The 13,751-nt window shown below is 49.2% G+C and overlaps 1 protein-coding gene across 2 annotated transcripts in view; it reads left to right on the plus strand.

The window, feature by feature from the left end:
• The first annotated feature begins 3,662 nt into the window (after positions 1–3,662).
• The window catches only part of DDHD1 (DDHD domain containing 1), a 66,370-nt gene continuing 56,281 nt past the window's right edge, over positions 3,663–13,751 (plus strand). Inside the window, exon 1 of one of the 2 annotated variants that reach the window (XM_075104345.1) lies at positions 3,663–4,490. In XM_075104345.1, coding sequence (XP_074960446.1) covers positions 3,788–4,490 — 703 coding nt within the window. In that variant the 5' untranslated portion in view covers positions 3,663–3,787. The remainder of the gene's footprint in view (positions 4,491–13,751) is intronic. The other variant, XM_075104344.1, reaches the window with a different exon arrangement.

Genomic DNA, 13,751 nt, shown 5'->3' on the forward strand with positions numbered 1-13,751 from the left:
GAAACACACGTCAAGAAATAAATCAGATCACCTGAAATTATATATAAAATAGGTAAAGAACATTTAAAGTGCCCTTTGGTCACTTGGGCAATCCTTCCTTGATCTCAGACAAGGAGCAAAAGGAGGGAGGATTTGAGTAGGATGACATGAAGAAGGGTGAAACACTTTTTGAACGAGAAAAGATGGTGAAATCCCCCTGGCTTTGATGGAAATTAGGATAAAAAGTAAGAATCCTACAATCTGTGTCTTCAGAGCAATCTACAAGGTAAGTAACATTGCCCTTTCTTCCCCACTGTGGAGGAATATCTGGGACAGGTTTTACCTCGTGGAGTTCATTAGAAATGCAAAAGGTAGGTTAAACAAACAGATCGTGTCCCTGGTGCTAGAGCAATGTGGTCAAACGCCCTAGCGCAGCCTCCTCCCCTGATTTCTTGTTGTACTTTGTTTATCTCCTCTCTTTTTCCTCTCTTTCTCCATTTGGAAAGGTAGGACAAGCACGCATAAAACTCCTGCAGTGGGGACTCATGAATGCTAACAAAATTCTTGGAGCTTTTAGGGTTGAAAAGTGTTGCCGATGCATTCAAGGATCCGTGTGCGGTCTTTCAGAATGATTTTAATGACTCAGGAAAACAACGTGCCAGCAGTGAACATTTTTAAAAGCTTCACCTACCCTTCCAGCCTGAACTTAATCTGGCCTCTCTCTGTGTTCTAACATACTCCATTAACAGGATTCCCCGGCTGAAAGCAGATGTAGAAGGTAGGGCACAAACCTATTTTTGGACATACAACACTGTGCAATACACAGAAGTCTCCTTGTCGCAGGAGACTGTAGGATTGAGACAAGCAGAATGGGTAGGAGATGGGGGAATCAGGGAACACATGCATCATACCCTGGGTTTTTTCCCCACAACTGATGTACAGGGCTGTGAGAGGGGTTTTGCTGTAAATCAAGGAGGAGAATGACACACGCAGACATTTAGGGGTGGGGGCACACAAATATATATGACCCTCAACCAACTACTGTCCTTCCTGCATTCTGTCTGTACACATGCACACACCAGCTGCCTCTGCAAGGTGGGATAAAACCCAGCCATCCAACGCAGGCCAGCATAGGGAGTTGGGTGTTCAGGGTAATTCACATTCAGAGGTGACATCCAGTTGTCCGCCCCTTCCCCTGCTCTTACCTTAGGAAAAAGTGTGTGCATGTATATGTGTGTGTGTGTGTGAAGGTTGGGTTGGGGGTACAATCTGTGTACAACCACGTTCCCCCGTCAGGTTGCAGGGTGTATATGGCTAGAGGTTGCAGACCTGCTGGCTGTGATGTTTATATGAGCAAGGCAGCGGGGAAGATGTACACACAGATGTGACAAAAGCGCAGGTGTCAGCTCCCTCACCCTCCAAGGTGTAGCTGAGATCGGAGTATCACTCTCATACCCTCTCACTGCCTCCTTCCTCCTGGGCATGTTGCGAAAAATTGGGGTGTCTCATAAACAGGTGACCCCACCCCAGTAAGTCAGGGTGTGTTTTTGGGAGTCTCTCTCTTTCCCACATGCACAACAACCATCAGTCCATGAGAAAGGATGGGGGGGACTGGCAGCACAAAGGTGATCCATCACTGCCCCTTACTTGGCTGTAGGGTGTGTGTTGGGACAGGGAGTTGTCTCACACAGCGTAAAACCTGGGCACCCTCCCCCATCCTTTTTCCTGCTACAGGCTGCCAGGTGTTTTATCACACAGATACACATCACAACACACCCTCCTGTTGATTACGATGTGTGTATTGGGGATGGAGGCAGGTGTATTGGGGATAGAAGCGGGTGTTTCTTGCTCACACACGCCATCAAGCACAGGTGAACCCCAGCTCCTCCAGTTTTGGGGGGTGTAACTAGTGTTCGGAGGAGTGGGGTCTCTCTCACACAATGGTGACTGCAGGTAGTTGCCCTGTTAGTTTTCAGAGTGTGTGTTTGGGGTATGCCTGTCTCACACAGCCCCCATGCAACTGAGAAATGCCTGGCTGAAGGGAAAAGGGGTGTCAAACCTGACCACCTCTCCCTGCCAGGGCGTTTAGCTGGGAGAGGACATCTCGCGCACAGTGTCACCCTGTGCATGATTGTCAACCTTTAGCCTGTAGGGTTTCCTTGGTGTAGGGTGTAGGGTTTCATGCACACAGGAGGGATCCCTGTTGCACTCTTGTAGTCACAGGATGTGACGTTCCCAGTGCACATGGAGATGAGTGGGTTACTCCCCAGTTAGGTGTTGGGGTGTGTGATAAAGGGTCCACTTCCCCCCCCACATGAACCCTAGTCCTTCCCGGAACGCTGCAGGGTGTTGGCTGGGGTTGTGCCTCTTGTGTGTACCCCCCTTGCCCTGTTAAGTTATCAGGTGTGCGTTGGGCCTGACACCCACACTCACAGGCCAAACCTCTGTGACCCCATCCCCAGTAGGCTGTAGGGAGGGATACACGTGCACACACAGCCCAACAACAACAATTCCATCAGGCAGAAGGATGAGTGCTGGGAGTATCAGTAACCCCCCACAAGGCAGCAGGGTGAGCGCTGGAGGTCTCTCATGCACAGACACCAATCCTCCATGGGGCCACAGGACATGTGTTGTCTCACATACACACATACACAAGGGCACAAGATGTGCCGTAAGAGCATCTGTCACCCACATGGGGCTGCAGTTTGTGTCTTGGGGGTGTTGGTCACACTCACAGAGGGTTGTTTTAGGAGTGCCTGCCATAAGAACACCAAGCCACAGTTTGGTTTTGAGGGTGGTCATCACCCACACACTGGGCCCCAGGATGTGTGTCAGGGTGTCTCATCCACCTGTGAGGCCGCGGGTTGTGCTTTAGGGTGTCTTACACAAGCTGAGCCTCAGGTTGCGCTTTAGCACGCGTGTGTGCGTGTCAGGGCGCCTCACCCACACAGAGGGCCGCAGGCTTGTTGGCAGGTATCACCCATGTCCATGAGGCAGCAGGCTGGGTTTTTAGGGGTCTCACGTACACAGCTTGTAGTTCAAAGCACTGCCACAGACCCAGGGCTGTGTCTGAGGGTGCCTCACATGCACACAGGGAGCCGGGGCTGTGCTCGAGGGCACCTCACACACGCACACACAGGGCTTTAGGCTGTGTTTGAGGGTGTCTTACATGCGGAGCTTAGGCAGTAGGCTGTGTTTGAGTGTCTCACACACAGATGGGGCTGTAGGCTGTGTCTGAGAGCGTCTCACAGAGAGATGGGACTGCAGGCCACGTTTGAGGATGTCTCACAGGCAGAGCTGGGGCTGCAGGCTGTGTTTGAGAGTTTCTTACACAGGCAAAGCTGTAGGCTCTGCCTGAGGGCGTCTCACACACAGAGCTGGGGCTGTAGGCTGTGTTTGAGTGTCTCACAAGACGGGGCTGCAGGTTGTAACTGAGGGTGTCTCACACACAAGAGATGGGGCTGCAGGCCGTGTTTGAGGGTCTCACAGACAGATGGGTCTGTAGGCCGTGTTTGAGGGCGCCTCACACTCACAACCACAGTCACATACACAAACCCCGACTGCACCGGCCGCCCCAGAGGACGCCCCTCACACGCACCCCCCACCCACCCCCCGCAGGCCGCGTGCCACCGCCCCGCCCCCGGCCGCGTCGCGGCGCGTCGCGCGTGACGATGCGGCGCCGCCCCCGCCCGGACGGAGCCGGCGGCGGCTGCAGCAGCCGCGGGCCGGGCCTGAGGGGGCGGCGCGGGGGCGGGCGGGGCGAGGCGGCACCGGTGAGGAGGCACCGCCGGGCCGGGCGCGCTGCGGCATGGATTACCCCGAGCCCGCCTCGCCGCAGGGCGCCTGGGACCTCCCGGGCGAAGCCAGCGGGTACGGCGAAGGCTGCTACGAGCGGCCGGCCCGCGGCGAGGAGGAAGCGGAGGAGGAGGAGGAGAGCCGCGGCGTGCAGCATCCCCTCGCCCGCCCGCCCCGCCGCCCCCAGCAGCGCTCCGCGCCGCTGCTCCGCGCCGCGCTCTCCACCTCCTCCTCCGAGGGGGAACCGGAGGCGGCCGCCGCCGTCCTGCCGCGGGATCCCAGCCTGAGCGACGAGGCCGGCGGAGGCGATTTCGACTCGGCCGAGTCCGGCGCTTCGCTGCGCTACTCCACGGGGACGGGCGGCGAGGGCAGCGAGGGCGCGGGGCTGGCGAGCAGCGAGAGCGGCGGCAGCGGCTTCTCCCTGGCGGCGGCCGCCCTGCCCGAGAGGAGGCGGCCGGGCGGCGGCCGGCCCCGCTATGAGGTGGTGCGGGAGCTGGGCGCCGAGGAGGTGCGCTGGTTCTACCGGGAGGACCGGAAAACCTGGAAACCTTTTATCGGTTACGACTCGCTACGGATCGAGCTGGCCTACCGCGCCCTCGGACCCGGCGGCCCGGCCGAGCCCCGGGAGGGCGAGGCGGTGGAGCCGGTGTGTGTGCGGAGCGGGCTCTACGAGGTGGACGTGGCCAGCGCGGAGAGCTACCCCGTCTACTGGAACCGTGAGTGCTTCCATCCCCCCCTTCCCCCCCTCCCCCTCAGCGGGGGCCGGGGGGTCCCGCTGTCCTCGGACCGACACCCTGGGGTGCCCCTCGCCTCCCGGTCTCCCCAGCAAGGGACGCAGGGCGTCCCCTGAGCACCCAGAGACCCTACCCTGGGTTTCGCCTTCGGGACGCTGGGAGGTCCTTGCTCCCCCTCCAGCGGACCCCAGTAGGTAAATGGGGGTTCTGAGCGCTCCCCATCACACCATCCCGGCCAAGGGCACCGCCTGCTGCCCCTGCGCACCTGGAGATACGGGATACAGGGCAAAACATTCCCTAGGCAGAGGGGGGCCTGGGCGCCCATCTCTGGCACACACCTGAGCGAGGAAGGACTGGGAATTCCCCTTCCAAGTCTCAAACGCGGGGGGAAGCATCGGCACTGGGCAGCCCAGGCTCCCAGACACATCTATAAGGGAGCAGTGTGGGCATCCCTCAGCTTGCACTTGAGAGAGCGGACACTGGACCCCCTGACACCCCTCAAGGATGAGAGGTGCTGGGTAACCCTCACCCCCTATGCAGGGTCGTGGGGAAGGGGGTACTGGGCACCTCTTCACACACTTCCAGCTGCAAAGGGAACTGGGCATTGCCCCGCTGCGTGTATGTACCTGAAGGAAAGGGGGAATCTGGGCACTCACATCTCAGCATACAGAGATACGGGGAGGGGAGGTCTGGGTATCTTCTCACTTCTCAGCACGTGCAGGAGAAAGCGGGAGGGAAGGTGATGGAGACCCTTCTTGCTTATGCTTCCATTTTTCTAAACAAAGGGTGAGTGAGGATGGAGATTTGCCTTCAACGCTTCCCTCAATATTCACACCCTTCCTTCGGAGGGAGCAGGGCAGAAACAGCAGTTGTTTGTCTGCTGCCTCCCTGCTGCACACAGGCTTCTGATCCCTCTTCTTCAGTGAGGAACGATGGCAGAGATGGCTGATAGCGGGCTTCCTCTGCTACCCTTGTTCCCTCTGCTAGGAACATGATGATATTGTGCTTCATCTTCCCTACCCTGTCACCTGCCCACTGGGAGGGGGCATGAAATGGGACTTTGCCTTTCTATTGGATGCAACAGGCATCTCAGGTACACACATAGTCCTTCTTACCTTTCCAATAAAGAGGTATTTACTTCACCCCCTTGACTTCAAAATGAGGTGGGGATGCACCTCCTCTCCTATCCTTCCCCTTGCATTCATGTGTGCTTTGCTGGAGTAGAGGGGACCTTGGGGAACAGGGATTAAAGAAGAGCAGACACCTCAGCTCTTCTGCCCCTTCCTTTGGAGGGAATGTCTCCAGGGTCTCATTGGACAAGAGGGCATCTGCTCTCCTGGAGCAGACAAGCTGTGCCACTGCTCACTCTCCATCCCCGAGGACTTGCTTTCCAACTGTGTTCCTTCAAGGACAAGGGAATGTTACAGAGTAGAGTGAGCGTTGCGGAGTGGCTGAGCAATAGACACTGTCCCTGCATGGGCTTGGGGGAGGTTCACGTAGGCAGGTTTCTCTCACCTCCTCTGCATATTTTTGAGACTTGGGTGGGAGTCACAGAGGAGCAGCAGAACTGTTTTGGGGCAGCAAATCTGAAAACTAGGGCCTTTGGTTGTTTCCCCTCTTCTTTATCAGCATCTTTACAGGAGGGAGATCCATAAATTACAATACCAGGTGGTACAATTCACTTACGGTGTGACAATTTGTCTTTCAAATCATTACCCCAGCAGACAGACACTGAGCTCCAGGAGCGAGCAGAGGTCTCAGTCCACGTGAGTTTTGAGTCAGAGGAGCCTGGGCACAGCTCCCTGAGCAGAAAGTGGAGGTGGTTCTCCTGTCACCACCCTGAAGCCCTTGCTGTTGGTGCTTGATGCATTGGCCACACGGTTACTGGAAAGAGGTGATGCAGGTCATCCAAGGGTTGAAGAAACTGCTGCCATCCCTCTTGTAACTGTGCCATAGGGAGAAAGAGCGAGTGACCAGAGCTGTCAGGTGAGGCAGGATTGCTCCCGGTGATGGGAGCAAGAGGCTCTACTCCTCAGCAGCTTAAAGGTTTAATTTCTTGACCCTGTGCCTTGTCCATTTTGGTAGCTGATTCAGTCTCGTTAAGCCTGAGGAGCAGATGTTTCAAATGACAACATATGCTGTGCAGACACAATTTCTGATGGTTGGAAGGAGAGATTCCCAGAGGTTAGCACCAGACGTGGTGCTAGGCAGGGGACAAATAAACTCTTGGTCCTGAGACGACTGATGATGAGGATGTTTTTTAGTCCTCAGAAAGCTGATTAAGGAGAATGCTCAAGGTTTTTCTTACTAGCAAGCCTGCTCCTTTGCAAGACTAAGGAACTTCTGGTGTTTCAAGGGTGTGTCGGTGTCTTCTGCTCTAACTCCTCCTTCGCTTACACATTTCCTTACCTCCCTTCCCTGTGTACGTGAGCGCTCTTGCCTTTTTCCCATTCTTTCCTTCCAACTGTTGCGTTCTGCTGAGAAGGCAGCAAGGTCAGATCCTGAGGATTCAGTCTCATCTGTGCTTTTGAAGGCCTTGGTGTAGCCATTATTCTCAAATTGTTCCCATTTGAGAGTGTGCATGTGTAACTTTGGATCCAAGCGGTAGCTGCTACCTTGGCTCACCATAGTGAGGGAAGGAGCCAGCAGTGACAAAGAAGATCTCGCACTGTTGAAGCCCATGGGTGAGGGAGGAGACTCTCACCCTCTGATCCCATCAAGCATGAAGTATAATGAGCACAACTGACTTAAAATATGCTGAGGTGCATATTAAAGAGTACAGAAACTGCTACCCAGTTTTGCTGATTCACTTTTTCAGTTCAGAACAAAGGTCAAAAGCTTTTATCTTTGTTCTTGCCCGTTTTGTTGTTCCATTTCATGTATGTACAGTACTCAGGGAAGGCTGCTATCTTACAGCTACAATACTGAACGTGCTGACAGTTCTTCAGCTATCGTGGCATCTTAATGGCAGTGAAATGTTGATTATAGCTTGGCATGTGCTGAAGTATTTTTTCACTCCACATCTTCAGAAATCTTAAGCTCATCACAGGATTAATTTGTAACTTCAGGAATATCAGACTGAGTTACAATTTGGGGAGATTAATTACTGACAATTTTATCCTTACCTTGTGACCTCTGGGATTTATTTAATTAGAATTGTGGAACTAGCAAAGACAGCGCAAGAGGACTAAAGTTATTAATGTAGGCTTCCAGATAAGTGAATAACTTGGAGTTGGGCTGCTTCTCATTCTCTGTGAGCACAATCAGTGAGTGATATTTATATATGAGGGTCTTCCGTTTGAATTTTCTTAAATTATCCAGGCCTTTCTGCCCTCCTGGTTGAAGAGGGCTGCTTTACAACTATTTTCCTGTAGAGATACTCAGTCTCGTTTTCAAAGCCCTGGGTGAGTCTGTTAAACCCACAGCCTGTGGACTTCTGGGTGACTCTCTCCTGTTCTTTGGGTTGCGAGTTTGTTCCCTGCAACTGTTGCCCTGTTTGGTATTTGCTTTTCCCTTGCTTTTTGGTGGTTGCATTGTCAATTTGCCTGTATTTAGTTCTTGCAGTGTTTTGTTATAAATCAGTCCACTTTTACTCTCCAGGTAGTTGTCTTCATCCCAGCATGTTCTCCAGTCTGAATTTTGACTGTGGGTTGGGGGCATTCATCACCTTGACTGACATCTGTCTTGCAACAGTAGTTTTAAAATTGAAGTAGGGCTTTTGTAGAATCTGGTGGTATGTGGAAAGAAGGAACGACAAAAATGTGTATTTCTACAGCCATTGGGAGAGTCTGTGGAGCATTGTCTTTTACGGAAGGATAAAATACTCCACTCCAATGCAGGTTTGGAAGGGGTGCGAGGTTTGTTTTTTAACATGTATGGTTTTGTACCTAATAGTTGCAGAATTCTATGAAGTAAAATACCTCTGGCTGTAGTTAAAAAAAAAAAAATTTGTTCACTAGGACCATCCCTGAGATAAGATGTGAGATCTGCTGTACTGACAGAACAGATATTTTACTGACCTTAGCCTGGAAATACCTGTGAATACAGAGTGGTCCACTGGGTCTTAATTCTAGAATTTGTCTGCTCAGGCTGGAATTGGGCAGCTTTTCAAAATTATTTCAGCTCCCTTTAAGCTTGGACTGAAAGAAATATCCAAGACCCTGGATTTTCTCTTGTAAGCTCTAGGTGAGCTGCTTTGTAAACTGGAAGAATAGGCAGCCATTAACACCTTGTGAAAAGCCTCTGCAGGTCGAGCTTTTGCAAAATGAGACCTGAATGCCAGGGCAGTGTTATCTGCCCTCTGAATTTAAGAGTTGGTTAAGATTACCAAGAAGCCTTGGAGTACTGTAATTGATGCTTGGCACAAGACAATTACAAAAGGCTATTTTCTTTGTGGATTTTTTTTCGCGTGTGCTTGTTTTGCTGGAGGAGGTGGACATTAGCAGTCAGATATGAAGCCTTTTGTACCTCAGCCACTGGTGGTTCTCTGAGCTGCACTGTCAAGACTAAAAAACATTTCAGAGGTATAAGGTGCTACTCTGCTGTCTGCTTTGTGCAGGAGCTTTGGGTGCTTGTGCCTTCCCTAGAGCCAGTAGTGTAAATTTGTATATTGACACTTTGCAGACTGGCAACCCTAAACCCATCTTGAGGTCCTGCTAGACCTCTTGCCTGGCTGCTTTAATCAAGGTCTGATATTTTCTTCTGAGGCTGCAGGTTTAGTTTATGGATTTTGTTTTGTATTCTGAAACAGAAATGGTATTAAAACAGATTCATAAGGCAAGATGAAAATTAAGGGTTTGGAATCAAGAGTTTATCAGTATGCTTGTGGCTGGCTTTTTGGTTTTTTGAGCCTGTTCTTAGCAGCACAGTACATTTTCAGTTGCTTTACAGCATGCTTAGAACATTGCTTTTGGTGTGCTGGGCAGTCTTTGAACTTGGTTGATACAATTTCCTTTATGTAAAGGAGCTTTTGATCGAAGGCTGAATTCCTGAATACTATTTTCTTGCTTTTCTCTCCAGGTATGTTATTCTTTTGTAGATAAAATACTGATAGTTTGCATGGCAAGGTAAAGAGTTACTTTTGCTACTCAATCTTTCCTGGGTTTTACTTTTTTCTTCTGTCCTTAACCATGCCATCCTTCCAAAAGTATCTTGTAGCTGTTTTGGCCAGCTCCTTCCTGACCAGAAGGCCTAACACACGTAGATGAAACAATTTAGATTTGTGGTGCTCCATGTATTAAATCACAGTTCACATCTGTTTATGTGTAAGTTCTGTTTATGATTATAGTCTTTGGTGCCTTTCCTTCTTTCAGCAGAGAGAACTTCTGACATTTAGGATGCTTTCTCTAGAACAGGTGGGACATGTCAGCACTTTGTTTGGATGGGTCTTTGAGGACAAGTTTCTTCCATGTCCTCAGCTTTTATGTTTGTGATTTACAAGCATTATTTAAGCAATGTGAATCTGTGTCTTACTTCTGTAAATCATACCATAATCACAGGATCGCTCTCTGGCGGATGGCATCAGCTACAGCAGAGTAGCTAAGGATGGCCCCAGCTTAGAAGGCAAGTTGTGCTCACCCTTCCATGTGATCCCACACTTCTCTTGATGGATGTCGTCAGCTAGGAAGAAGGCAGAGCTGCAGGGAGTAGTTGGGTTACAAGCTGTGGGTGACAGGCAGAAGGGTGTTGTCCATTGTAGCCAAGAAAGCAGAAAATGTTTGTGGGATGAGAAGGATCAGGAGTTCTGTTCTGACTTAATTCAGGTTTGAATACTGATTTGATTAGGGTGATATCAAAGAAATAGGATGGGATTTAATTTGGAGGTGATGGGGCTAGATTAAAGATAGATGACAGCTGAATTTCTGTGTGTATGTGTGTGAGGGAGATGCTCTCTGGGGAAAAAGCAATACTGAAGGCAACGAGAAGAACCTGGAGGAGCTGTCACTGTGTGAGTTAGTAAGCAGAAGGACTAGATGGAAGAAAAACTTGCAGAAGCACATGAAATTAAAATAAGAAGAATGAGCAGTTCTGTCAGTGGTATCTGTAAGGTTTCAAAAGGTGAAGATGAGGTGGTGGGTTTGAGTGTTGGCCAGAGAAAAGCTCACTAGCGTGGTACGATCTGTTTGTGAGTGGGTTGCAAGTAGCTGAAGCTACACTAGAGTGTGCCCAGTGTGGAACTGGAGAGAAGCTCCGGAGATTGTAAATGTTGTAAATAGCATGGTTAGTGAGCGCTGGGATGAAGGGAGTAGGATCTGCAAGTGGGGTCCTAGGCAGTGATATTTCAGATGAAAGAAACTAAAATTGCGCTGGTTTTCAAGGGGCGGGGGGGGAACCTATAGGGTAAAAAAAAAAATTGAAGGAAGAAGTGAAATCAGGGGATGGAAGTGTAGGGAAATCGGAAGTTGGAGTGCAGTAGACGGAAAAAAGGAAGTGAAGTTAGGGGGAGAGTGCAGAAAATAATCCCTGCAGAGGAGAAGAGAGGAGCTGAAAGATTACTGTGCCCTTGAATATCTTTATCTTGTTCATTAGTGGTAGGTCTGAGGTATGCACTGGAAAAATCTTCCTCTTTTTCTGAAAGATATTCCTGTATAGGAACCTACTTGCCTAACCTGTACCTACATGATTGCTGCTGCTCGGTGCTGGTGAGAGCTCGCGAACAAAAGACCTACTGAAGAGCGCCTGCCAGGAGAGCACACACACTCGGCGCTGAGGGTGTGATTGCACAAAAGTCCCGTGACTTTCAGTGGGATTTGAGCACATGCTTATGTTTTAGGAGGTACTCACATGTTTGTCACGTGGCACAGTCATTCTTTTGTGGGTTGATTTAGCTTTAACCAAATGCTATTTCGAAAGATACAAGGTTCTCTGGGTGAGAAAAGAGACTAGCTCTTCCAGCTGACTGGCTCCAGGAGCAAACACTGGTGGTGGAAGTGCTTCACTTCAGACCACTAGTACTGAAATTTGGTAAACTATTTTCATTTATAAGAATTCAATAAAAATAAAGCTCTGAACTTAAAACTGCAGCACATTTTATGTTTCAACAGTCCAAGGATTTTTTGGTGAGTGTTTCCTGCTCATCGTTGGCAGGGCTAGTAAGGAGAGCTTTAGCATTTTGACTTGGACCGTTGAGTTCGGGTCTCTGTAAAGAGCAATTGCAGAGATGTTAATTAAAGTACTAACTTAAACCAGAAAAATCCTCCTTGATATGCACTATATTTTGGGGTGATATACAGCCATTGAGATGAGAGATGACTTTGAGGGCATTCATTTCTTTTTGAGGAGTTCCTTCTGTGCTTGTATTTGAACCAGCCCCAAAGAGCAGCCTTTCAATATTGTTTTGGATTGCTCAGTTCGTAGTGTAAACCGATTAAAAATGGTTCAGGATAAAACAGTTACAAGCTGTTGCTTGAATACTTCAGGCAGTCTCGGTAAAACAGAAGCAATTTCATGTTTGCAGTGGGGCGAAGCACGTGTTCCTCACTTGATGCATCTCACACTGAAGCATACGTGGAGGCTCGCATGTGTAGCTGCTCCATAGATCAGAGCCTGGGAAGAAAATCCTGTCTGTGCCAATCAGATTGCTCTTAATGTGCTTAGTCGCTATGGAAGTCAAAAGTAACTTCCGCCTGTGATTTTGAAGTTGCTTCAGTAAAGCAATTTAGAATTACTTGATGGACCAGCAAAATAATATCCTTTACTGCTTAGCGAATGAAATCTCTTTTCATCTCAGGCACTGAATAAAGAATAAAAGCCCGGCTCTGTAAATTCATGTCGCTATGTTAAATTTTCTGAGGCCGGGATTTCACCCTTGAACTGCTCTTCAGGTTACCTTGTTACTTTTGAAAGAGCAGAACAGATTGCATGTGTTTGTGGTGAAACAAAGGAAGGTCACCTGGGCTGGGATTAAATGAGTGGCTCCATTTATTCAAATGTCAGTAACCTGCTCTATTCTGAAATAATATGTTAGGGAGTAGCTAGAAAGCTGTAGAACACTAAGCTATATATATATAAAAAAGTGTTGTATTTCCTAGTGATCATGAAATAATGACATTTTAGGTTTGGGCTGTTTTATTATAACACCTGTTTGTTCACCCAGCATGCAGGATCATGTCGCTGACAGCAAAATGTGAAAATTCTTAATCTCATGATTGGTTTCTATGACCATCTATTCTCACAATAAAGCTTCCTCTCCTCATTAGGTTTTCTTTTTTTTCACGAAACTCTACAAACCCAGCCATGTGGGAACTAAGTAAGAGGAATAGAACTTGTCCTGCAGACTGCGCTCTGTGCTTTTGCATTGGCAAAAATAGAACGCTGCTGCTGTCGTGGCCGCGGCGGCTGCGTGGGAAGGATGCGCGCTGACGCACAGGTCGAGTAATAACTGTCCTTACACTTAAGTGTTTGCAATAGCAGAAAGTCTTATGGGCTCTGCAGTAGTTAATATACCCAAAGTTATGGATAGCAAATTTTGAAAAGTCTCCGACAGTACCCTTGATGTTATTCTGGAATACATTTATTTCCGTGGCTTATGTCAACGTTCAGGTGTATTACAATTGCTAGGAGTGCTGTGCTCCAAGACATATGATGTGCAGCACTTTTAGCAGGCCTCTGTGGAGGGGAAAAAAAAAAAGGGGGGGTGGGGGAAGGCCATTTTGACCTGTTTTTTCCCCCCCCCCTTGGGAAATGCATGGGCACTTCTAACAGGCTGCCCAGAGAGGTGGAGGAGTCCCCATCCCTGGGGTGTTCAAAACCTGTGTAGATATGGCACTTGGGGCCATGGTTTAGGAGGCCTGGGGGTGTTGGGTTGGGGTTGGACTTGATGATCCTAGAGGTCTTTTCCAGCCTTAATGATTCTGTGATTCTCTTCGTTATTTAAATACCTTTCAGCTTGAGATGTCACATATGGTAGCCTCACAGTTAGCTTTAGCTTGTGCAGATGTTATCCTCCTGCACTGCAAATTATTTGCAGCTCTAGTAATAAAGAAGTCAAATTTAAGGAACAGAAGTTGCTACACTGAAAAACAGGAATCTGAAATTACTATACTGAAAGCATCTCGAGCTCTCTGTGTTTTATGAGCTTGTGTTTCTTGTCCAACCTCTTGGCTTTGGGCTTGGAAAGCTGGGAAGTTGGGACTGTCAATTTCAGCAAAACACAAGCTTTAATCTAAATTTCCAAGCCTTTAAATCTTATATTAACCTTTTAGATCTCATTTGTGGGTAAATTGTTACAGCTGTCTTGAGACT

Source organism: Phalacrocorax aristotelis, chromosome 9 (genome assembly GCF_949628215.1).
Source record: "Phalacrocorax aristotelis chromosome 9, bGulAri2.1, whole genome shotgun sequence".
Taxonomy (NCBI): Eukaryota; Metazoa; Chordata; class Aves; order Suliformes; family Phalacrocoracidae; genus Phalacrocorax; species Phalacrocorax aristotelis.